Raw genomic sequence first — 27,067 nt, 5'->3', positions numbered from 1 at the left:
TTTGGGAAGCCTGACATTTCATTGGTCCACGCTAATTAACAGAATTTGCTAATTCCTTTATAGTAATCCTCTTACCTGTACAGAGCTATTTCTGTTAGGGTCATCATGATCCTGAGGCCTCAATCTCCTCTCCAGATCTTTCTATCTTCGAGGAGAAGGCAGCTGAGGAGCCACATTTGCCTGAGCGTCAACCAATCAAGGACGTTGGTGGTTACACTGGAGAAACCGGGAGCCGAGCACCTGAGCTGACAAGGTAGATTCCTTTATGTTGTTTTTAATTCACTTGTTCTGTACACTTCTGCCAATCTACATAGTTTTTAGAAAGTGTTTTAAGAAGGGGAAGAGGAGAACTTATTGTTGCGCCCAGGGCGGTCTAAACCACGGAGCCTCTTGGGTTTGCCGATCAGAAGGTCGGCAGTTGGAATCCTGGCAAGGGAGTGAGCTCCTGTTGCTCTGTCCCAGCTCCTGCCAACCTAGCAGTTCGAAAGCACACCAGTGCTAGTAGATAGATAGGTACTGGTGCGGCAGGAAGGTAAACGGTGTTTCCTTGCGTTCTGGTTTCCGTCATGGTGTCCCGTTGCGCCAGAAGCGGTTTAGTCCTGCTGGCCACATGACCCGGAAAACTGTCTGTGGACAAACACCGACTCCCTCAGCCTGAAAGCAAGATGAGAGTTGTAACCCCATAGTCGCCTTTGACTGGACTTAACCGTCCAGGGGTCCTTTACCTTTTTTTTACCATTTACCCCCAAAACTTATAAATCTTTAGGTTGATGGGTCTTTCTACTAGGAGCAAGCTGCGGATGTTTTTGGTTGTATTTGCATAGGATGAAAGATATAGGGTAGGAAATCCAGTCACTTAAAAGGCAGCTCGGCTGCCCCTTCCCACACAAACACCTACACATTGACTTGGAAGCTGGATCACTGAAAGACGGTAAGAGTTTTAAGTGAAAGCAAATTCTTAGCAAGTGCACCGGGAAAGCCGAGTTTACCAATTGGCCATTCAATCCATTGTGTGTCAACGTTGGAAGTAACTCATAAGGTAACCTCAAGGACCACCACTTTCTGTATGAACCTACTCAGACTCTGTGATCATCCTCTGAGGCCCTTCTTTGTGTGTCTCCTCTACAAGAGGTCTGGGGGGTGGCAACACAAGGGCCTTTTCTGTAGTGGCTCCCCATTTGTGGAATGGTCTTCCCAGGGAGGTGAGGCTGGCACTTTCCTTATACATCTTTAGGTGCCAGGTGAAAACCTTCCCCCTCAACCAGGCTTTTGGCTAACATCCCATGTCTTTTTAAATGTGTTTGTGGGAGGGATGTTATTGGTTTGGTTTGTTCTTGTTTTTATTATATATTTTGTGTTTTATCTTGGGTTTGTTTGTGTGTGTGTGATTTTTTTTTTGTTTTGCGATTTTAAATACTCATTTAAACACCCTTAAAATATCAATGACTTCCCTTCTTCTCTTTCCATGGTTCATTTTGCATACCATAAATCCCTGCACATTTTACATAAACTAATTTCTGGAGGTCCACGCCCAGCCTCAGTTTCTTGCTGGGAGGTGGGGCCAGCCCCATTTATAAATAGGGGGTGGAGCCGACAGTAGCCAGGCAGTCGGCTCTGGAGATTCACCCTCCCTACCCTCCCTTAGTGTAATGTTTTCTTGCTTACAGGTTAACTTTTTCTTCCTGTTTAGCGGGCGCTGCTACGGTCTTTGACTGGTTGCTGTTGAAGGACTGGGAAGAAATTTTCCTGCATTGGCAGGTTTTGTCTTCCCCGTAGCAATTTGTCACAACTTTGGCAGTTATGGCCTTGGGTGGAATCCTTTAGTCTTTTCTTCCCTATAATGGGGGTGGGCGTGAAGTGGTGACTCACCCCCCTGCGGTGGCGATTCCAGGGCCCCTCTTAAAGGGGTGACATATAATTGGTGTCACTGGCCATACACGGAAAGGTTGTCAGTGAACTACCCTGTGTGTGGGGATATGGGCTGGGCTGCCTGCTTCACTTATGTCTTGCAGAGCACCCCCATATCCCATTTACCCTGATGAGCCCCAGTTCCCCCCGGCTGGGGGGCTGGGAGGGATACATGCCCAAGTCCTAAGCCAAGGTCTTCCTATATTCAGAAGTTTAATAAAGTTGTGGCCTAATTTTAATTCCCTATAACGTTGTCAGAGTCTTTATTCCTTCCTTATGATCCCTAGGGGCTGGGGCTGTCACCTCCTGGTCATGTAATGTTTGCACAATTTTTGATCCGCTGAGCCACTGATATAAAATTACGTTGCAATTATAAAAGTCTGATATGCTTTTATTTATACAAATCTTTGTTTGCTGTGGCCTGGTTTGTTAGGTCGGTGCTGCTGCATTTCTTGGAGTGTTACAAAACCACAAGCAACAGCTACCAAAGGCAGCAGATGGTCATCTGCTATACACAGTAATTAAAGAACTTGCCTCAGAAGAGGAACCTGATTCTGCCCCAGTTAGGTCAATGACAGCTTAACCCTAGAATCTAAGTGCATGGGATTCATATATTCGCTTCTTGCTAATTATAAAGCCTTTAATCTCCAATTCAGTTTTGTGTTTGAGTGTGTGTGTTTTGCTTTTGAAATTTGTATCCAGAGAGATGTAGATGTCAGTAGCTGTCTGAGATTTGCCGGATATCAAAATTCCCAGACAAATTTGGTGTACGTTGTGGATGTTAACAGTTCCCTCAGTACGACTTGACCCTATTCACTGGTGTATCTCAAAAAAACTGGGGTTATAAATCTTTGTTGTTGGACAAAGTTTGTCAGGTATTGACAGCATTTGTTTGATGTTAGAAGTGGGTCAGAGACCATCAAAATAAAATCTGAACAAAATTGGTGAAACAGCAAAGAGTTTATTGATTACAAAAACGTTCTTGCAAATCTATGCTCTCAAATGTTTGCAAGAACGTTTTTGTAATCAGTAAACTCTTTGGCGTGCTCTGGTCCATGGGGTCACGAAGGGTCGGACACGACTAAACGACTAAACAACAACAACAAACTCTTTGCTATGCTAAATTGTATATATTCACTGTAACATTTCTTCTGTTCCACTGTCTTTTCTGCACAAGCTGGATTTGTAGGTTTTAAAGCCTCACAAAAACATACAACAGGGATGGGAGGAGTGTGCAAACATGGACAACAATATCTAAGACCACTTTCAAATCTGAGAATATTTGTATCTGTCTTCCAGCGAAATGACTTGAGTTGCTTGCGATCCAATACAGCAGAGAGTACATTACCATTATCAAAAAAGAGAACATGACTAATGATTGGTGTCTCTTTCGAGAATAACTGGGGAACTTTGGCCAAAAATAAAAAAGAGGAACGTCTCTTTCTCACCTGGTCTCAGATGCAAAGGATTGTAGATGTTCAAAATCCCAAATACAAAATGCTTGGCTCCTAGAAATTGCCTTTGGGATCTACATTTCCAGATTCTGGAATAATCCCAACGTTTTCTTTTTAATTATTTGCATCGGCTACTAGGCGTAGCAATAAAATAAAATCGAATGTACTGAAGATAGAGGTAAAAACTTAACTATAGAAAATACATTTTGGGGGTTTACATCAACAATCCAATAATAGATCTTATTCTAATTGCCCCCACCTTGCAGTTTTTGCTGTCACCTGATCATCTTGATTTGCTAAAAGAAAGGACACAGTAGGAATAGTTGAGCGACCTGGAATGGACAATAGTAGAGGGGTAATAACCTCACTCCTCAAATCTTTATAAAGAGTGCAAGCCGAAAGCACACGAGCCACTGACTCGATACTGCAACGTTTGGATGTGGTGTATAAAAACTATTATTAAAATGAATTCAGAAAATATTAATACGGCATTCACTATTCCCTATTTATTAACATAAGATAATTAGGCACCCTACTTTTCTGTTGAGGAATTACCTAATGGTTTGGTTTTTTGAAGCCATATTGGAATTTTAACTAACTCCTTTACCTGCCCACAAGGTGTTCAAAACTGCATTATCAGGTGATTCCGTAAGACCTAATTTAACCCATGCCCTCTGGGGCTATTCTTGTGTCTTTCTCAAGACTAAATTTAGAAAGCAGGATTAAATTTAGAATTAATTAAAAAGGAAACAAATGTCCTTGAGCAGAGAAGTTAAGTCTCGTGGTTTTCCATTCAGTGGTGAAAGCCCAAAGCAGTTTTAAATATTAATTGACTCGTTTTACTTTTTTTAACCCTCTGCTTTTAAAAATAAACATAAACCAGAGCAAGGGAGGGGAGGCAGAGAAACCACACCTTTCTTTGTAAGTGGAACATCCCGGCCGGCTCATCTTGGGTAAAAACAAGAAGAAACAAATACCGTATTTTTCGCTCTATAAGATGCACCAGACCACAAGACGCACCTAGTTTTTGGAGGAGGAAAACAAGAAAAAAATATTCTGAATCTCAGAAGCCAGAACAGCAAGAGGGATGGCTGCGCAGTGAAAGTAGCAATCCCTCTTGCTGTTCTGGCTTCTGGGATAGCTGCGCAGCCTGTATTCGCCCCATAAGACGCACACACATTTCCCCTTATTTTTTAGGAGGGAAAAAGTGAGTCTTATAGAGCAAAAAATACAGTATGTGTTGTTCACTGAGGGTGCAGTTCTGCTCTCCCTTCAAGGACAACAGCTTAGGCACCAGTAAAGAACAAGTGCATTAGGGAGGGAGCAGGTTTGGCTGGTCTCCTCCACTTTCTCCCTCGCAAACCTTGCAAAAACACTGAGGCTGCGGGACGAGTTGGCCCAAGATATCACCCCCATCTCTGCCCCCCACTCATTTTGCCACATGCATTCCCTTCAGCATTTCACTGATGCAAACAGTGGCTGGTTGTACCATCCGTCTTCTTATTACATGCAAGATTCTGGAGCCCAGACCACCATAATGAGGGACTGCAGACCCTCCAAGTGTCCCTATTTTCCAGGGAAAGTCCCGGGATTTACAGAAGCCACCCCAGTTTCTGATTTGATCCAGGAATGTCCCGCTATTCCCTAGGGCGTCCCTACAGTGTTACCTCAGGTTAAGAACTTAATTCATTCCGGAGGTCCGTTCTTAACCTGAAACTGTTCTTAACCTGAAGCACCACTTTAGCTAATGGGGCCTCCCGCTGCCACCAAGCAATTTCTGTTCTCATCCTGAAGCAAAGTTCTTAACCCTAGGTACTATTTCTGGGTTAGCAGAGTCTGTAACTTGAAGCATCTGTAACCTGAAGTGTCTGTAACTCGAGGTACCACTGTATTTTCATCAGAGAAATCTTGGAGGGTATGGAGTCAGGAGACCCCAGAGCTGAGGAGATAAGCAACCTTTAGAAGACATCTGAAGGCAGCCCTGTATAGGAAAGTTTTTTTAAATGTTTAATGTTTTATTATTTTTTATATATGTTGGAAGCTGCCCAGAGTGGCTGGGGCAACCCAGTCAGATGGGTGGCATGTTGTTGTTGTTGTTGTTGAATAGGATGTCTCTATTTTCATCTGGAAAATGTTGGAGGGTATGGCATTGTTGAAGGCTCTGTTGTTCTGCACTCCTTTATTATGCAGTAGTCTGTCCTCCACTGATTTAAAAGCCAAGACACTATTTGTTCTTTTGTGGAGGTGGGGTATAATTACTGGTATATATCAGCAGCTGCACTGTGGGAAATGGCAGAGTGCACAACACATGCTCTAGTGTCCATGTGCTGAACTTTGATGCATGTCAGTTAAAGAGCGACATAGAGATAGAACCCTGTGGGGACAGTAAAGATGGACAACCTTGGAAATACACTAGGAAAGTTTTAGCAAAGCTAAAAATGGGAGCAGTGACGGCAAACCAGGCATGGCATTAAATTAATATTCAATGGATAGGTTTTTAAGGCAAATAGCCATTGAGCTAGCAGGGTTGGGGGGTTAGCATATTGAGATGGTAGCAGTGAGCCACTGGAGGTTTTTGCTGCCAGTGTATGACTGTGACAGACATTGCTGGGTGTCCTGAATCCTTTCTTTGGCCCTCCATAGATGGTTGTTGCGGGTGGCGCTGTGGTCTAAAGCACTGAGCCTCTTGGGCTTGCCGATCAGAAGGTCGGCGGTTCGAATCCCTGTGACAGGGTGAGCTCCCGTTGTTCTGTCCCAGCTCCTGCCAACCTAGCAGTTTAAAAGCCAGTGCAAGTAGATAAATAGGTACCACTGTGGCGGGAAGGTAAACGGCATTTCCATGCATTCTGGCTTCCATCACGGTGTCCCGTTGCGCCAGAAGCAGTTTAGTCATGCTGGCCACATGACCCAGAAAGCTGTCTGTGGACAAACACCGGCTCCCTTGACCTGAAAGCGAGATGAGCACCACAACCACATAGTCACCTTTGACTGGACTTAACTGCCCAGGGGTCCTTTACCTTTTTTTACCTTTAGATGGTTGTTGAATTCTGGCCAAGGAGCTATGTGTATCCATCTTCTCCTTCCTTCCCCCTTCATGAGTTCCAAAACTGTGGTGGAGAGGAACATAAGGAGATATGATGCCCTGCCTGTAGAGTTCTCAGGGATGTCTAGGTACTGGAAGCACTGGGAGTTTTGCTGTCTGGGCTACTGGGGCTGATGGACTGGGAGTGCTGTGGTGTCTTCTTTGATGGGATGTGTGAGGATGTGCTGGGGGAATGCCACAACCATTGTGAATACATTGGTTACCACCCTCTATGGGTTGCACTGACCGCACAGTCCCTGCTTGGTGAATATTGAAGATGCCAGGAGCGTGTTTAGCTGTTGCTTTTCAACCATTTATATATATATTAAAAATACTTATTTTACGTTTGTTTCCCCACCCCCTTTGCAGGCTGGGCACACATTGGATTTAGTGGCTGGTCTGCGGGCATAGCGGCAGCGTATCTTTGGATCTGGCGTAATGTGAGTACGCTTGTTCCGTCCTTGTTGATACATAAAAATGCAAGAGAAAACAAAAGGAAAACTGCGAAAAAGGGAAAAAAAAGAAATTGAGGGGAGAAATACTAACACAGATTTTAAAAAGCATAGAATCACAAAAGTGAGGAATTAAGATATATATTCTGGATTCCAATGGTTATTACGATCTATTATTCATTTTTTACGACACTGCATGACTTTTAAAGTCTGTTTTAATGCTTTTTCGCTTTTATTACTTACTTATTTTCTTTCTTTTACATATTGCTTTTTCTTAAGCTCTCATCTTTTTGTCTTTGTTATTATTCAACAGTAAAATTGGTCCTATAACATGCAACATTTTTTTCATTTTGGGCCAGAGAAGCTTAACTAAGAATGAATGATTTAAAGACATGGGCCTTTGGTGATCTCATATAAAAAAGTTATTTCACTGTAAAATAAAAGGTTTTGTGGTTTTTTTCATGATTTTCAACCAAATGAGTTTATAATGATAAGGTTTTGCATAATTCAAGGGAAAATAGGGTGCTGTCCATTTTTAACAGATTATTAAAGAACAATCAAAAGCCAAAGATTTCTCTCAAAAAAAGTTTTGATAGATTTAAATTGAGAGGAAACTATTTTACCTTAACATTTCCACATAAGCAGACAAACAGAACACTATGCTTCAATCTGTCTTAATGTCAAAGAGAATTTATTTATACACAGCAAAATGTATCAAGTCTCCTAATTGTTGTTAGCCGCCCTGAGCCCGGCTTCGGCTGGGGAGGGCGGGATATAAATAAAATTTATTATTATTATTATTATTATTATTATTATTATTATTATTATTATATTTAATGGAGATGTAATGCTGATAATGCTATTTTAACAGACATTTGGAAGCATTTATAAAAATTGAACCTTACTGTAAAAAGTAGCAGGTTAATAATAGTTGATTGTCATGTGTCTGCGCATCAGGGCTCCTGTGTTTCCGCTCCCTCCCATCCTCTCTTTGGGTGTCACCACAAGGAGCAGATTAGAAGCTTTCGCTTCTGATTTCACTCCTGTCTTGGGAAAATTATTGTTAAAGATAAAATAACCAAGCAGACAAAAGAACACACCTTGCTAAAGCAGAACCAGACTGGCTTCTGCGAGGGCAAATCTTTTTTTTCCCCCTTTTTCTTTTTTCCAAAAAATTTATTGGTTTTTACAATATTATCGACAAACAAACACACAAAACTAACAAACATAGCAAACATAAATCATAACCTTATTAAAAATAACAGTTATTAACTTTGTAAAGCGACTTCCTCGTTTCCCCTTGGTTGAATTTTATTGCATATCCTTATAACGGTTTCCCAAATCCCAATTTTTATAAACTTTAACTTGAACATTAACATCTTTAAATTTTCTCCTTATAGTACTGAACATGTTATTTTATCGCTTAACATAAATACAATCCTAAACCCATTAAATATCTGGAAGCTATTTCCAGCTAGTTTAACTTAACAAATTTAGCTAAATAATCATTAAATTTATTCCATTCTTCCTGATATTCCTCCTCCTTCTGGTCGCGGACTCTTCCGGTTAGGTCGGCTAGCTCCGAAAAATCCATCATCTTCATCTGCCATTCTTCTACTGTTGGTATTTCTTGGGTTTTCCACTTTTTAGCTAACAAAATACGAGCCGCAGTTGTGGCATACAAAAATAATTTAACATCTTCCTTGGGCAATTCCAAACCTGTTATTTGCGAGGGCAAATCTCGTCTTACATGCTTATTAAGTTTCTTCAATAGTTTCAACAAGCAAATCTGGACATCTTCATCTGCCCTACCTGCAATAAAACATGTTTCTCCCATGTCGGTCTCTACAGCCACAGCAGGTGCTGTAACTCTCCAATGGTTTGACTTTACCCCTCAAAGACACATTCTTCCATCATCTCCTGAGACAGACAGATGCTAACGACAGCAACAATAGATAGAGACTGACATAGTGTACTTAGGTTTTGAAAAAGCTTTTGACATGGTAAGGCTCCTGAGTAAGTTTAGCAGTCGTGGGATAAGAGGAGAGGTTCTCCTGTGGATCAGGAACTGGTAAAGAAGCAGGAAGCAGAGAGGAGGAATAAAAGGGCAGTTTGAGAGCCAGTGTGGTGTAGTGGTTAAGAGCAGTAGACTCGTAATCTGGTGAACCGGGTTTGATTCCCCGCTCCTCCACATGCAGCTGCTGGGTGACCTTGGGCTAGTCACGCTTCTCTGAAGTCTCTCAGCCCCACTCACCTCACAGAGTGTTTGTTGTGGGGGAGGAAGGGAAAGGAGAATGTTAGCTGCTTTGAGACTCCTTTGGGTAGTGATAAAGCGGGATATCAAATCCAAACTCTTCTTCTTCTTCTTCTCTTCCTGATAGAGGGATGTAGAAAGTAGAGTCCCTCAAAGAGTGGTATTTGGACTTCTTCACAAATGATCTAGAACAGGGTTTCCCAAACTTGGGCCTTCAGCTGTTCTGGGACTGCAGTTCCCATCATCCCTGACCACTTATCCTGCCAGCTTTGGATGATGGGAGTTGTAGTCCAAAAACAGCTGGAGATCCAAATTTGGGAAACACTTGATAGTTAGGAGTGGGCAGTGAGATGGTCACATTTGCTGATAATAATTTTGTCATGGCTGTTAAAGCCAAAACAGATTGTGAAGAGTTCCAAAAGGGCCTTTCCAAACTGAGTGAATGGGTGGCAAAATGGTGAATGTGGCTCAGTGTGAACAGGTGTGAAGTGATGGATGTTGGGGCAAAAATGTCTTAATTTCACATATATGCTCAGGGAGCCAGAACTGACAATGACCGAACAGGTTGGCAGAGGAAACCAGATGGATGCCAACCCAGTGTTTAGCAGCTGTGAATAATAATAATAATAATAATAATAATAATAATTATTATTATTATTATTATTATTATTAGTACCCCGCCCATCTTGCTGGATTTCCCCAGCCACTCCAGGCAGCTTTCAACAGAACATTAAAAACAGAATAAAACTTCAAACATGAAAAACTTCCCTAAAGAGGGCTGCCTTCAAATGTCTTCTAAAAGTCAGGTAATTGTTTCTCTCCTTGGCATCTGAAGGGAGGGCGTTCCACAGGGCAGGCGCCACTACTGAGAAGGCCCTCTGCCTGGTTCCCTGTAACCTCACTTCTCGCATTGAGGGAACCACCAGAAGACCCTCGGAGCTGGATCTCAGTGTCCAGGCAGAGCGATGTGGTGGAGACGCTCCTTCAGGTGAATTCCATGCCAAAGGAAAGGAATAGGAAATAAAACGGCTGATAAAACCATTATACAGATCTGTGGTGTGACCACATTTGGAATACCATGTGCAGTTTTGGTTGCCTTACCTCAGAGAGGATACAGTGGTACCTTGGGTTAAGTACTTAATTCGTTCTGGAGGTCCGTACTTAACCTGAAACTGTTCTTAACCTGAAGCACCACTTTAGCTAATGGGGCCTCCTGCTGCTGTGCCGCCAGAGCATGATTCCTGTTCTCATCCTGAAGCAAAGTTCTTAACCTGAAGCACTATTTCTGGGTTAGCGGAGTCTGTAACCTGAAGCGTATGTAACCTGAAGCGTATGTAACCCGAGGTACCACTGTATTGTAGAGTAGGGAGGGGGGAAGGTTCAGGAAAGGACCATCAAAATGTTCAATGGGATGGAGTGACTTACCTGTGCAGAACAGTCGTAGCGTTTGGCACCTTTTTGGTTTAGAGAAAAGGCACACAAGATGTGACACAATAGAAGTTTATGAAAGAATTCATGGCATGGAGGAAGTTTTTTCTCCCTCTCTCATAACACATGGACATCCAACCAATGTGGGAAGATACGGTACAGATAAAAGAAATTACTTCTTCACACAGTACATAATGAAACTATGGAACTTGGTCCCACAAGAGGCAGTGATGGCCAACAATTTGGATGCCTTAAAAAGTGGATTAGGCACATTCATGGACAAGCCTATCATTGGCTACTACCTCTACTGTCAAAGGGATTACATATCCAGTTATGGTTGCTGGGAACGTCAGGTTGGCAAAGTGCTGTTGCACTAATGCAAGCTTCTCATGGACATCTGGTTGGCCACTGTGACAACAGGATTTTGGACTAGGGGTGGGCCATTGGCCTGATCCAGGTTGCTCATCTTGCACTCTTACGTTCAACCAACCACTGTTTAGCATCATGTACAAACCTAGTATACCTGAAGGAGCGTCTCCACCCCCATCGTTCAGTCCAGCTCCAAGGGCATTCTGGTGGTTCCCTCACTGCAAGAAGTGAGGTTACAGGAAACCAGGCAGAGGGCCTTCTCGGTAGTGGCACCCACCCTGTGGAACGCCCTCCCATCTGATGTCAAGGCAGCCCTGTTTAGGGAGGTTTTTAATGTCTGATGTTTTATCATGTTTTTAATATTCTGTTGGGAGCCGCCCAGAGTGGCTGGGGAAACCCAGCCAGATGGGCGGGGTATAAATAATAATAATAATAATAGCTAAAGGTAAAGGGACCCCTGACCATTAGGCTCAGTCATGGCTGACTCTGGGGTTGCGGCACACATCTCGCTTTATTGGCCAGGGAGCCGGTGTACAGCTTCCGGGTCGTGTGGCCAGCATGACTAAGCTGCTTCTGGCGAACCAGAGCAGCACATGGAAACGCCGTTTACCTTCCTGTCAGAGCGGTACCTATTTATCTACTTGCACTTTGACGTGCTTTCGAACTGCTAGGTTGGCAGGAGCAGGGACCGAGCAACGGGAGCTCACCCCGTTGTGGGGATTCAAACCGACGACCTTCTGAACAGCAAGCCCTAGGCTCTGTGGTTTAACCCACAGTGCCAACCGCATCCCTATATAATAATAATATTAATAATAATACCCCACCCATCTGGACTGCTTAAAACGTATTATTATTGTTATTGGCTGCCATTAATCTTAACTAGAGTTAGTTAAATCAAGCCAGCTTCATAATCCATGGTTTGCAATTGGTTTGATTTTGCTAACCATAATTAAGACTAGCCACGGTTCGTTCAGATTCAAACATAGCAAGGCGACAAGATGTGGTTGGTCAAACCGTCAAATATCCTCCCCCCAGATATGCCAGAAGTGAGGGAGAGTATGTGGGGCTAGGCGCAGCCTCATAATGATAAATCATGGTTTATCCTTAAGTCTGAAAGAGGCCCAATGGATGGAACCAGCAGTATCCTTCTGTGAACACCATGGTGCTTGATCCATAAGAGCTTCTGCTAATAGGTGAAAATTGCCTACCACTTTCTATCTGCCTTCCCTCTACTGCACCCCCTTCGTATCAACTCCTATGCTGGAAGGCGCCCTGATTCTCTAGAGCAGATTTTTGTGGGTTCAGGGGTTGGCAGAGGGAGCAGAGAATCAGTACTGGGAACTGCCTTTGTGTGAGTTGAATTCCACTTATGGAATATCTGTATTTAGCCTAGGGATTGGGGTTGGGGGGCAGAATTCAACTCAGTTCGCATTTAAAAACAAACCTGCCTTATTCCCATTTTCTGAAACAATATGTCAACTCTGATATTCCCACTTCTCCAAATTTTGCAATGCCGTTCTCCAGTAATAAGTACAAAAATACACATACCAGGGTAAAGTGTGCATAAAAATGCAAATAATAATTACAATAGCATACAAAATCCATTATATTAAGGAGCATTGCTATGCAGAAATGTGTATATTATGAAAAATTACCACTAAAATGTGGGTGAATTTTCATGATGACTTTTTTAAAAAATGACAATCTGGTGTGGAAAATGTGGACAGCTCAACTTAATATTGAGAAATTGAGAAAAATGGAAATGGATAGATTCACCATTCCCTGAATTCTAACCCAATATATCTTTGAGAGTCTGATGAGATCTAATGTAACAACAGTTATTCGTTCCATTATTAGAACCAATTTACTTTGTTCAAATTTCTCCAGGGACAGACATCAAAAATCTTTTGATACGCATGCAACTAATGCATTGACTTTCAAGCTTCCTAATCTCAGTAAACCCTTTCCACATATACCAATCTTTTGTGAGAACCAAAGGTTGAAAATCTCCAACAGAATCCTTGCATGTTGCTGAGGATTCTGGGATTAGTTCTGAGTACACACTCAGTTCACATGAAATATTAGCCAGGTCAGTTTGCAGTTCTGCCGTGTAAGCTGGGAGTTAGCCTGCACTGACATCCCAACTGGTTGCAGGTTATAAGTGAAGACATAGAGTTATTATTTTTCCTGGTTTGCAGTGTCACTGAGAACATACATACATATATGGTTTTTCACATTAAAATTTTACAGTTGCATATCGAACATACAACATAGAAACAAGATTCCAAAGAATCTATTGGACTTTCTTCCTTCGCTTTGTGGGTCCTATTGTTAATGATTTCCTCCTGCATCTTTTATAATAATCCAAATCTTTTACTTCTCAATTGTGTCCAAAATTCACCATTAAACTACAAGTGTTATTCCAGTCCCACTAATTATTTTTACTGTTTACAATGGTTTTTAAGATAAGTTATCATTTTTCCCCATTCCTTATTAAAATCTTCCTGGTTTCTGATTCTTCCAGTCATTTTAGCCATTTTGGCATAATCCATCAAATTGATCTGCCATTCTTCTCTGGTAGGGAATTTATCTTCTTTCCATCTCTGGGCCAATAACATCCACGCAGCTGTGTTTGCATACGTAAATAGTCTTAGAATTAGACTTATAATTTCTTTCATGGAAGAGCTTCTACCATTACCCATTAAACTTGCTGCTCTTGCTTAAGATTCGTTGATATGCTTCCAAAAGTTCTGACGAGTTTAAACAACACTAAACTAAATTCACAGCACACCTATTTGCCTGACATGTTAAAACGGTGAGAGAGAGAGACAATGGTAACTGGGATAAGAAGCTGGTTAATATTGCGAAGCCGCAGAAAACGGAGGTTCAATGTTGTTGTTCTTGCTGCCACTAATGCCAAAATAATCACTTTCTTTTTTTCTTTTTTTCAAATTAATTTTTATTCAAATTTCCAATAACCATTCCATTTATAATTTAACATCCAATTTAACTTATACATCTTTTAGACTTCCATCAGCCTATCTGACAATTTTCATGTTTATCACAACTTCTCACATTTCCTAAATTTATGTTGCACTTTAACAATCCTTATTTTATCTTCTCTTTTAAGCGACATTCCTATCTATTCTTTTCACAGAGCTTCCTGAAATCCAACAAGCGTTATTTCCTGATCACACACAGTTTTGATATACTCTGTAAATTTATTCCAGTCCTCGGTGAATCTCTGATCGCGTTGGTTTCGAATTTTTCCCGTTAATTTGTCCATTTCTGCATATTCCATCAGTTTCATTCTCCATTCTTCCCTCGTTGGCATTTCTTCCTGTTTCCATTTTTGGGCCAACAAAATTCTGGCTGCTGTAACTGCATATCTAAATAACTTCACATCTTTCTTTTCAACATCGTTCCCTAATATGCCTAGTTACAATGCTTCTGGTTTCTTAACAAAGGTATATCTCAACATTTTTTTCATCTCATTATAAATCATTTCCCAAAAGCATTTCACTTTCTTACATTCCCACCACATGTGATAAAATGTTCCTTCTTTCTCCTGACATTTCCAACATTTATTACTAACTTTAAACATCTTTCCAAGTTTCACTGGAGTTATATACCATCTATATATCATTTTCATGACATTTTCTTTTATCGTAGTACATGTGGTGAATTTCATTCCCTCTTTCCATAATTTTATCCACTCCTCTAATTGTATGTTATAACCAAGATCTTTGGCCCATTGAGTCATTACCGTTTTTACTTCTTCATCTTTTGTATGCCATTCAAGTAATAATTTATACATTTTTGACAATATTTTTACATCACTATTCAAAATTTCTTGATGAAACCTTGATTTTCTTTCTAAAAAACCTTTTTCTCGCATCTCTTTTTTAAACATTGCATTCAACTGGAAGTAATGCAGCCAATCATTCACCTTTTCTTTAACCTCCTCAAAATAATCACTTTCAACTTTGTTGGCCGAGTTCACATAACTTTTAATGTCAAGTGAAATTTTGACCTGGGTGCATTTAAAATGTTTCCATCGTTCCAAAGAAGGAACTGCATTAACTCTGCTAAAGAGGATAGACTTGAGTAAATCCACTAACCCTCTCATCAACCCCCGTGAACTAAAGTGAGGCTGACAGGGTTCTGCGTCAGCCAGCCCCAGGTTGACTTATCTTCTTCCCATCATATGACCTGTTTTAATCTGGTATGGTTTTTTTATGCCAACACATCTTGCAACATTTTCAGAGATAACAGGCCACTACAGAACAACACACGGTTTTCAGTATGGAGAGACATTTTGTGTTTGTAACAGCTAACATGAGCCACGCAACCCAAAATGGGGAATTGGTGCCAAGTTTGCTGGAATAAAGTTGAATGCGATTTTTTTATTTTTCACAAGCTCTAGACCTCAACAGTTGGGAAATAGATAGTTATCACTGTCTTATGTGCTTTTAGGGTGATTAAGCTGGTTCCCAGTTCCCTATATTTAGGCTGCGTGAATAGCCTAAATATAGTAACCACTAGGCTAAAAAAATAAAAATTGTTTTGGCAGAATGTGTAACAGACCCTCCAGGTGTCCCTGTTTTCCAGGGACAGTCCCAGATTTACAAAAAGCTGTCCCAGTTTCTGATTTGATCCCAGAATGTCCTGCTTTACCTTAAGACGCCCCTATTTTCATCGGAGAAATATTAGAGGGTATGTAATAGGATGCCCCTCTTTTCATTGGAGAAAGGTTAGAGGCCATGTCTTCTTGGGTAAAAAATATGGGGGGGGAGAGATATTTTCCCCATGATACTTCAGTGCATGTGGAGATTGCCACATGTAACAATCATATATGTAAGCATTTTGCTGTGTATGCATACAGGCGATTACCCTTACCAAACATTGTCAAAGGAGGGGAATTTGTTGCTGTAAGATGCATGTGCTATAAATTTCATGTGTTTTTCCATGAGGGGAGTGTGTGTTTGTCAACATCCAAGTGTTTTCTCTGTAAGAAAACGATGCAGCTTAAAGTATAAATGATAAAGTATAAAGCCCCATATTATTTTCCTATATTATCCTGCAGAAAATCCAGTTTAAAAAAAACCCTCGGAAATGGTAAATCTGGAGATCTTGGACAGAGATATAGGCTAGTACAGGCATAGGCAAACTCGGTGCTCCAGATGTTTTTGGGACTACAACTCCCATCATCCCTGACCACTGGTCCTGTTAGCTAGGGATGATGGGAGTTGTAGTCCCAAAATGGCTGGAGGGCTGAGTTTGCCTATGACTGGGCTAGTAGCAGCCATATATCCCCCGTAACATGAGTGGCCGCCAGACATTGCTGGACTACAACTCCCAGTGTCATTGGCCATCCCATGCTGGCTGGGGCTGATGGAAGTTGAAGTCAAACAACATCTGAAGGGCACCATGTTGGCTACTGTCTAGCTTCAGCTCAGTGTTTTTTCAGGCAAGAAGAGTCTTTCCCAGGTCTACTTGTAGATGCCAGGGACTGAAGCTGAGGTACTTTGCAGGCAATTTACCTGCTCCATCCCTGAGATATTCCACCTTCCCTTGCTTTACTCTGGTGCCCTGTAGTCCCTCAGGCCTTGCAAAATTCAAGGAAGTAGTAAATCTATATTTCTGTAATTAATTTGCTGCATAGTCAAGATACGTGTCTTTTTTGATGCTAGCCAGTCATTCCTGTTCATACTTGCCGTTCCAGTTTTGCTTCCTTGGGATATCTCTGGAGGCCAAACAGAACAAAACCCAAATCAAATTAATTTCTAATTTCAAACATAGCAATATTGTCTCACCTTCAGAACCACACACCAGAAAAAGTCTCCAAAACCACTCGTTAACTGTCTGCAAACTTTTTTTTGCAATTCATGTTAAACCACATTTATTTGGTTTACCAAACTGAAAGATACAGGGATCGCAATGCTGGCCATTCATATGTCTGCCCTGCTAGCTCATAAAACAGGAGGGACGTCTGATTTTTTACAATAAAAACAGTACAAACGTGTGGCAGGGAACTTTCACACACACACACACACACACACACACACACACACACACACACACACAAGCCTACTTTCCCAGGCACTATCACTTGAGATGCTTTCCTCACAGTCCACCTCTCTAGCGCCAGCTATGAGCTGGCCTGGTGATGGAGAGGTTACTCACACCTCACCAAACAAGAGGACACAGATTTGTACAAAATTTGCATGTGCTGACTTATACCTAAAGCTGCAAATTTAGAAATAATTACTGTAATTTAAATAGAAACATAATATTTTCCCCTAGTGGTGCAGGCTGTGACCAGGAGACCTGTGCGCCTAGTTGGTCTGCTCTCCAGGTACTAAGTGGAACGCAGGTGGTGCTGTGGTCTAAACCACTGAGCCTCCTGGGCTTGCCGATCAGAAGGTCAGCGGTTCGAATCTCCGCAGCAGGGTGAGCTCCCGTTGCTCTGTCCCAGCTCCTGCCAACCTAGCAGTTCGAAAGCACAACAGTGCAAGTAGATAAATAGGTACCACTGCGGCAGGAATGTAAACGGTGTTTCCGTGTGGTGCTCTGGTTTCCGTCATGGTGTTGCGTTGCACCAGAAGCAGTTTAGTCCTGCTGGCCACATGACCTCCAAAGCTGTCTGTGGGCAAACACCACCTCCCTCGGCCTGAAAGCGAGATGAGCACCGCAACCCCATAGTCCCCTTTGACTGGACTTAACCGTCCAGGAGTCCTTTACCTTTACCTTGTGGTGTAGCTGGGCAGTTTGAGGGCTTTCTTCTCCTGACTGGTGGTTATTTCTCTTTAAACAGGACTTGGATCAGGCAGCCCTTCCAACTGAGTAATATCTTTGTAAAGTAGGGTACATAACCGCCTACAGAGTGAGCTGGTGGAAAGAGTGCTTGAAGTGACAAAATGCAGAGATAAAATTATTCCTTGCTCACTGATGGGCACCATGTGGTGGAAAAACGGCATCCCCTCTACTGCTTTATATTCAAGCGAGGAAGATGTGATTAAACCAAAGTGGTGGCCTTGTTTGGTCTATTTAGCCCCTGAGCAGCTGTGGTGTTTTTAACTCAATGGCACATAAACAAGGGTGCTTCCAGACAGGGTGAGTCTGTTCATTCCAAGTTGATAAGATTCTACTTTTAAAGGGGTTAGGGGGACATAGCCTCTATGGTGTTTGCCCCCCCAACTTCTTCTTGAAATTCCCACCACGCAACACCATCTAAAAGAGCACCTGAATGCTTGCTTCCTTCACCTTTAAACTAAAATTACTTGGAAGGAGTAAAGAAGCAAGTTGCCAAGGTAGCTCCCAATGTGAACTGACTCTTCCATCTCTGCCAAGGGTAGAGAGTGCTGGGGAGGTCTGAATTTGCCATGTGAGCTGTGTGTTTTATCCAGTTTTGTCACCGGGCAAAGAAAGAGCAGCTCTGCATTCACAGCTTGAGGCTAATTCACTAGGACCCTCTAAAATAACACACTTTTCAATAGTAATATGCTTTTTTGAAGCCAAAGGGACTTTTCAATAAATTCAGGTTGGGTGTGGTCCAACACATACATACCTAGAAGGTCCAGTTCCTTGTTTTGAAAATCTCCTTTTTAATTTTTGAAGACTTAGGTTGGCCCCCAATCTAAACATACAACCATTTACAGGGCCAAAATACTGGCTGCGTATGAAATCAAAGGATCAAGTTCTTGTTGTTGGCATCTATCTGTCTCGAGAGACAACAGAGTGCCCTTGCAGGGGTTGAAGTCAAAGAGTTGGAGAATCACAGCACCAGCTGTGGCTGCAGAGACCGGTAACTCGTAATTGCTGCCTCCCGTGTTGTTTTTTGCTGTGTTAGAAGCACGGGAGTAACCTCTCTGGGGCACAAGTCTGGGCGGTACGTACGGAGGTCTTCTTGGCCTCGCTGATGTGGTCCGAAGGAAAGCAGAGCAAGACATTTGGCACCAGCTTGGCTGCAGGAGTTGCTGGAAGGAGGCATACAAGCCAACATACAACTGTCTTAGGACTCCAGTCCAGATTTTTGTAGGGTTTACTCCTTAGCCTTTACTTCTCCCAAAGACGTCCCACAAGGCAACGGATAAAAGGTTTGAGTACTGTCATAGAAAAGGACAGGTCCCCTACTTTGTCACTGTGGGCTGAATGCAATGTTTGTAGGACATCCAGACAGTTCTAAAAAACTTGGGAAGCTGTGGTTCCTGGAGGTGTATACATCATATGTGGTCAACTCAGGGTTGAAATGCATCAATGTTTGTTTGTTTGTTGAACTTATCAGTTGCTTGTCACCCAAAGGTCTCCAAACAACTTTCAGTGAAGAAAAATATAGACAAATACATAGTCACACCTAGGTAAAAGTAAAGGTAAAGGGACCCCTGACCATTAGGTCCAGTCGTGACCGACTCTGGGGTTGCGGCGCTCATCTCGCTTTATTGGCCGAGGGAGCCGGCGTACAGCTTCCGGGTCATGTGGCCAGCATAACTAAGCTGCTTCTGGCGAACCAGAGCAGCACACGGAAACGCCGTTTACCTCCCCGCCAGAGTAGTACCTATTTATCTACTTGCACTTTGACGTGCTTTCGAACTGCTAGGTTGGCAGGAGCAGGGACTGAGCAACGGGAGCTCACCCCATTGCGGGGATTCAAATCGCTGACCTTCTGTTCAGCAAGTCCTAGGCTCTGTGGTTTAACCCACAGTGCCACCCCGTCCTTCGCAGTTAAATATGTCCAAACTTAACTTCCTTCTTTCCTGGATGTCAAGTTTACGAGTGTGTATATATAATAATAGATCAGAAAAGCATGGAATATCTGTAGTAAATGACGGCGCATCACAGGGAGAACCCTGCATCCTTTAATCACATTCTACATAGTCTGTAGCAAGCTTCTAGTCTAGACTTCTTTTAATAACCCCTTTAAAAAACTGGATATAGTGTTCTTTTTTTTACTTTATGAGATGTTAATAGGAGACTTATTCATTATGATTTCATAAGGAGAGCAATAATTATAAAGCTGTAACAACATAAAAGTACATGTTAGCAGACTCTGAAAGCATGTAGCTCATCTGCCTGTGTGTTTACTGTTTTCTTCCTTGATCCTGTTAGTGTCTGTCAATCCAATCATGGCAATGGAAGGGCAAAAAGAGCTTAGTTTGGAAGAGGAACTTGAAGCACCAGAAGCTATACATACAGGTAAGAAAGCCTTCTTACTCGTGGGCTAATGTCTCTTATGTGTCTCTTGCACTATGTATCCATAGTAACAGCAACAAAAACATATTGTATGGATTATGACCCATTATTAAGTAAGTATTCAGGAATATTCATTGCTTTGGGAAATTGCAAGGGACACTGGTATACATCACTCCACATGTGAATGAGGTAAATCTGAAGAAAGTAGGCCTATCATTTCAACTATTGTTAAACATCAAGCACCAAGGGCCCATCAATGAGGAACTCGACAGAGGAAGAGAAGGACTTTATCAATGGTAGATTAGTGGGGACATAAAGTTTAATATACAGTGGTACCTCGGGTTACAGACACTTCAGGTTACAGACGCTTCAGGTTACAGACTCCGCTAACCCAGAAACAGTACCTCGGGTTAAGAACTTTGCTTCAGGATGAGAACAGAAATTGCACGGCGGCAGCAGGAGGCCCCATTAGCTAAAGTGGTACCTCAGGTTAAGAACAGTTTCGAGTTAAGAACGGATCTCCGGAACGAATTAAGTTCTTAACCTGAGGTACCACTGTATTCTGCAAGTGGAGGTCACCTTTCTAAGGAATATCTCCACAGCAGAATGCCTTAATTCTTCGCCTGCTATGGCAGGTACAGTGGTACCTCGGTTTTCGAATGTCTCCATTAACGAACATTTCGGTTTTCGAACGCCGTAAACCCGGAAGTAAATGCTTCGGTTTTCGAACACGCCTTGGAAATCAAACATGTCACGTGGCATCTGCTGAGCGCAAGATCCTGAGGCCTAGCTGTCAGCTATTGAGTTTTCAGTTTTCGAATGTTTCAGAACTCGAACGGTCTTCCGGAATGGATTACGTTCGAAAACCGAGGTACCACTGTAGTTTGGTTTATTCAAAGCACATCCTTTACAGCACTTGGCCCAAGCCAAAATTCTTCCCCTCCCTGCCCCTGCAATTGACTCAAGATAGGATGATGTCTGAGCAATCTCAACCTCCCTCTATTGCCAAACAAAAGGTATGCCCAGTCTTCTCCTTCTGCTCAAATGTTTCACAGTCAATGTGGAAGCTGAGATGGATCTGTCTCCTTTTATTCCTGAGGATAGAACTCCCCATGTTCTTCCATCTCCATTCTTTCCTCACAGATTTCCACCTGTGAAGAAGCTGAGATACTTAGGGCTTTCATGTTCACATACTGGGATGGCGGGAAGGTGAGGAGGGAGACCAGTTCTCTCACACATATATTCATCAGGCTTCACACAGAACCATCAAACAAAGCCAGACTCTGGTACCTAGTCCATAGCAGATCCTTTTTCTACTAAGGTTGCTTCCACATTAGAACTTTCCTGTATAATAGCCATTGTTCTTTCGGAGTTTGCAGGCCGAGGAGCAGTGATCCCGGGGTCACCAGGGTTCAGGAGCATGAAGGTAGCAATAATGACAGGAAAACCATTTGTAATTGAAACTGCCACAACTTTTTATTGATTACAGGTACAAGTAGGCCTTGGGTACGTATCCGGAATCAGCCTAGCCTGGTTGCTGGCTGGCTGATTGCTCCATTAGGGTTGATCCTGGTTTAAAGGATTCCCCCATGATACAGATCAAATGGGAGAAAACTTACCAGGTTGCCATTTGGAGGAATTTTATGGCCCATTAGCCTAGATCTTTCGACAAAACTTTCCTCCAGAAGCCCATAGTACACTAAACCCTCATTTCTAGTTTTGACTAACGATCCAACCCAATGCCTTTTCTGCCAGACGTTGTGACAATTGCTATGAGGTAGGCAAAAGCCACCAGATAGGCCCAATCTGTCTGCAGGCAAATTCCTCCCTGGCCCTGAATACAGCAGCCGAACAATTCCACAGCAACGTCATGCAAACACTGCTCACTTTCCCTTGGAGAATGCAACGAGTGTGCTGGGCAGGTGAGACAACCGTTGCTGACCGTGCAGCTGAAATATATGACCCGAGTAGAGACAGGCTCCCTCAGGTCTGTCTCCAACACCCCTTTAGAACGGCCCTTATTGGGTGTTTTAAATTAAAAACCAAGGCAGGAAGTCCCTGAAGTCTTAGCAACCAACTGAGACAGAAGACGCCACCGGCAGTGGTGTGGCAGAGCCTCCCTGCCCCTCCTAGCTCCCATTGTGCCAGGCCACAACTGCCACTGCTGGAAATACACAAGCAGTCTTTATGGGACATCCACAGAGCTTTGTCATCAATAGGTTGTCATGATAGCTTTTCCTTTCTGGCTTCTTTCAGACTACAGTGGTACCTCTGGTTGCGAACGGGATCCGTTCCGGAGGCCCGTTCGCAACATGAAAAGCCTGCAATCTGAAGCGCCGTATCTGTGCAGATGCGCAGTGCAATTTTGAGCTTGTGTGCATGCGTGAAGCACAATTTAGCGCTTAAGCACATGTGCGAGCGGCAAAACCTGGAATTAACCCTTTCTGGTACTTCCGGGTCGCCGCGGGACGCAACCTGAAAAAACATACCATGAAGCAAATGTAACATGAGGTATGGCTGTACTGAAAATCTTACTTGAAAAGAAAAGAATGTTAAAGTTCTACTTATATTATGATAGATGGATGGTTGTGCATTTTTTCCACTCAACAATTGTTCTGTTGTACCATATATTTGAAGCAGTTGCACTGTATTAAATGCATTTTTGAATGTTGTTTATGCTGGGTTTTGCTTTTCAGTGTGTGTGTGTGTACACACACACACACACATATATGTTGAGCATTGTGCATTTTGCATTCTTGCCTTTAGTAAGCTCCAGCCCTTGACTCATTGTTCTGAACGTCGAGGCAGCTGGCAAACCCCTAAAAGAAAGAATACGAAATAACAACCACCTTTTCTTCTCCTAGGGCCTAAAGGGGTGATCAATGACTGGAGAAAGTTTAAATTGGAAAGTAAAGACAGGAACGCCCTTCCTGTAAGCAAGAAAGAGATTCTCATCAGACAGATGTCTTCACCCTATCGCTCTCAAAGTAGGGACGATAAAGACACCAGGGAGCGATTCAGTCGCAAGGTAAGAGAGTAGAGTGGAGATACACAATTGAAGCGATTCAATGGGATGGAGAAACAGAAAATGCCATCAATGCACTAAGCAGCCATGCCACCACCTGCATTTCCAGAATTCGTGAGAAGGGTGGGTGTGCTGTTATACACACATAAAGATCCTCCACAGAAGAGAAAATTCTGGTCCAGTCAGGATTCCCCCTTGCATTCTCTTTGGCGATCACTCGTAGCCGAGTAAGATTGTCTTCCATGAACACGGTCTTAACAGTGGGTCTGTAAGTGACTGTGGAGGCCAATTCTGGATCCACACGTCCTTCCACAGTGGGGACATAGGTTTCCGGGCGGGAGTTGGTCACGGTGAGGGTTTGCTAAACGTGCCTTCCTCTTAGCACGTTTCTCCCTTTTGTCCTGAGTTTGAGCATCTTCAAAGCCCATGAGACTTTTGGGAAAGGCTGTTCTCCAATTGGAGCACTCGCAGGCCAGTGTTTCCCAGTTGTCGGTGCTGCTACTACATTTTTAAAAGATTGTCCTTGAGAAAGTCTTTAAACCTCTTTTGTTGACCACCAGCATTACGCTTTCCATTTTTAAGTTCGTAATAGAGTAGTTGCTTTGGACGACGATAATCAGGCATCCACACAACATGACCAGTCTGGGAGGAGTGTCAGATCCCCTCCCAGAACTACAATTTCCAGAGTGGCTTGACATTCCATTCCTCTCCACAGAGAACTGTGAGAGTTGTAGCTCTAGGAGGAAATAGGAGTCTTGTAAAGTCTTCTGACACATCCTTTGTCGGGACGCGGGTGGTGCTGAGGGTTAAACCACAGAGCCTAGGACTTGCCAATCAGAAGGTTGGTGGTTCAAATCCCCGCAACGGAGTGAGCTCCCGTTGCTTGGTCCCAGCTCCTGCCAACCTAGCAGTTCGAAAGCACATCAAAGTTCAAGTAGATAAATAGGTACTTCTCCGGCAGGAAGGTAAACGGTGTTTCCGTGTGCTGCTCTGTGTCGCCAGAAGCTGGCCACATGACCTGGAAGCTGTACGCCGGCTCCCTTGGCCAATAAAGCGAGATGAGCGCCGCAACCCCAGAGTCGGCCATGACTGGACCTAATGGTCAGGGGTCCCTTTACCTTTACCTTTAAAGTCTCTCAGCATCCTCAGCTCCCAGAATTCTTTGGGGGAGCCATGACTGCTTAAAGTGGTGTCATAGTGCTTTAAATCGTGTGTATGTAGCCTTACCATGCTGAAGTATTCACAAAACTAAGCCATGCTGGAGAAACAAGAGGGTTCATATGTTCAAGCCACTCTATTTTATTGTTGTGGGCAAAGGCCATGACAAATACATACTGCAACAGATCGATACAGCAATGCAAGAGTTTTAAATTCTGAACCCTACATCATGTCAGGAATACCTAAGAAGCCAATCGCTGTATCTCCACAGCAATTTACAGCAATTTAATCTAGTTCTCTCTTTCTGATTTTGCTAGTAGAGAGAGAAAAAAGCTGCTTTGTGTGTTACATCGGCATTAATGTCACTCAAGAGAAAATAAATTGCTTCCTCGAGGGTATTCATACTGCCATAACTCAACAAGAGTTGCAAAAATATCTATCCACAGTTGCAAACATGGCTTTGGCAATTTATCCATCTGTGTGCCCTAAGGGTTCTGTATTTATTTGCCTGCCCAACTTCCTTTATTGATGTGCTTATTTACAGCAAAATCATAACCATGCCTACTTAGATGTAAATCCTATTGAATTTGCTGCTAAGTGGGGTTAGGACTGTTGCGTTAGTATTCAACAGTATTCTTGCTTATGAGAGCAGGATGTGATAGATGTCCCCCCCTTGGAAGCTGTTGTTTGCATCAGGAGGGAAGTTTCATCCACACCAAGAGTATGATCATAGATACAACTTAAAGAAAATATCATTGAAAGTTCAAGAAATGGCACCCAAGTGCTCCTCTCCTTTCTTAAAGTTTTCTCCTCTTGTTCCATGAGGTTCCATGGAGCGATGTTCGTTGAGTAAACCACTGTATTCCGTAATAAGGGACATGGGTGGTGCTGTGGTCTAAACCACTGAGCCTCTTGGGCTTACTGATCAGAAGGTCGGCGGTTTGAATCCCTGCAACGGAGTGAGCTCCCGTTACTCTGTCCCAGCTCCTGCCAACCTAGCAGTTTGAAAGCACGCCAGTGCAATTAGATAAATAGGTACTGCTCTGGCGGGAAGATAAACAGTGTTTCTGTGCTCTCTGGTTTCTATCACGGTGTTCTTTTGCACCAGAAGTGGTTTAGTCATGCTGGCCACATGACCCGGAAAGCTGTCTGTGGACAAATGCCGGCTCCCTCGTCCTGAAAGCGAGATGAGCGTTGCAACCCTATAGTCACCTTTGACTGGACTTAACCATCCAGGGGTCCTTTAGCTTTTTTTTTTACCTTTTAAAGGTAAAGTGTAAAGGGACCCCTGACCATTAGGTCCAGTCGTGACCGTCTCTGGGTTTGCACGCTCATCTCGCTCTATAGGCCAAGGGAGCTGGCATTTGTCTGCAGACAGCTTCCAGGTCATGTGTCCAGCATGACTAAGCCACTTCTGGCGAACCAGAGCAGCACACAGAAATGCCGTTTACCTTCCCGCCTATTTATCTAGCTTCTGGTGCAACAGGACACCATGACGGAAACCAGAGCGCATGGAAATGCTGTTTAACTTCCTACCACAGTGGTACCTATTGATCTACTTGCCCTGGCATGCTTTTGAACTGCTAGGTGGGCAGGAGCAGGGACCGAACAACAGGAGCTCACCCCACCGCGGGGATTCGAACTGCTCTGCGGTTTAACCCACAGCACCACCCCCATCCATTTTTTTTTACTGTTTACCTATTCCATAATAATTCCACTTACTCTTCCAAATGTTTCCAGATGAGCGTGCAAGAGTACGAGCTAATTAACGAAGACATGGAAGACGAAAGCTGCCTACGGAAGTATCGCAAGCGTTGTATGCAGGACATGCACCAGCGACTGAGCTTTGGGCCAAAATACGGCTACCTTTCGGAGCTGCAGAATGGGGAACAGTTCCTGGAAGCTGTCGAGAAGGAGCGGAAAACCACCACAGTCATTGTCCACATCTATGAAGATGGCATCAAGGGCTGCGAGGCGCTCAACAGCAGCCTGTCATGCCTTGCGGCCGAATACTCCACGGTGAAATTCTGCAAGATCAAGGCTTCCAACACAGGAGCCGGAGACCGTTTCTCCACCGACGTTCTCCCAACGCTTCTTGTGTACAAAGGTGGGGAGCTCGTCAGCAATTTCATTAGTGTCACCGAACAGTTCAGTGAGGAGTTTTTTGCTGTGGATGTGGAGGCGTTCTTAAACGAGTACGGGTTACTACCAGAGAAGGAGATTCCAGCGCTTGGGAACGGCAACCTGGACGAGCAAGAAGTCGAATAGTTGACGAGATCTCTAGTCCTTCCAGGATCTCCTGCCCCCCCGCAGTACATATTGCAATTGGATCTCAGCTGGACCCATGTTCATTAAGCAAATGTTACTATGTGCCGAAAGCAAGCGGTATAACATATTTAAATGGCACTACAGTGGTACCTCGGGTTAAGTACTTAAGTCGTTCCGGAGGTCCGTTCTTAACCTGAAGCACCACTTTAGCTAATGGGGCCTCCTGCTGCCGTCGCGCCGCTGGAGCACAATTTCTGTTCTAATCCTGAAGCAAAGTTCTTAACCTGAAGCACTATTTCTGGGTTAGCGGAGTCTGTAACCTGAAGCGTATGTAACCTGAAGAGTATGTAACCCGAGGTACCACTGTATGTGAAACGAGCAGTGAAATCCTTACTCAGAAGTAAGCCACATTGTTCAACCGCCCAGATTGGCCGGGGCAACCCAGTCTGATGGGTGGAGTAGAAATAATAACATTAT

General features: G+C 43.3%; 1 protein-coding gene across 1 annotated transcript; it reads left to right on the top strand.

Annotated features, from left to right (window-relative positions):
* On the top strand, window positions 1–27,067 carry PDC (phosducin). The gene is made up of 6 exons (XM_053391437.1): window positions 1–253; window positions 6,814–6,884; window positions 20,056–20,142; window positions 23,004–23,167; window positions 26,063–26,733; window positions 26,973–27,067. Exons 3-5 carry the CDS (start codon window positions 20,073–20,075, stop codon window positions 26,588–26,590), a joined length of 762 nt encoding a protein of 253 aa, XP_053247412.1. The 5' UTR covers window positions 1–253; window positions 6,814–6,884; window positions 20,056–20,072; the 3' UTR covers window positions 26,591–26,733; window positions 26,973–27,067.

The sequence above is a fragment of the Podarcis raffonei genome, chromosome 6 (assembly GCF_027172205.1).
Source record: "Podarcis raffonei isolate rPodRaf1 chromosome 6, rPodRaf1.pri, whole genome shotgun sequence".
NCBI classification, from domain to species: domain Eukaryota; kingdom Metazoa; phylum Chordata; class Lepidosauria; order Squamata; family Lacertidae; genus Podarcis; species Podarcis raffonei.
Note: the sequence above shows the minus strand (reverse complement) of the source record. Positions and strands in the feature narration are given on the sequence as shown.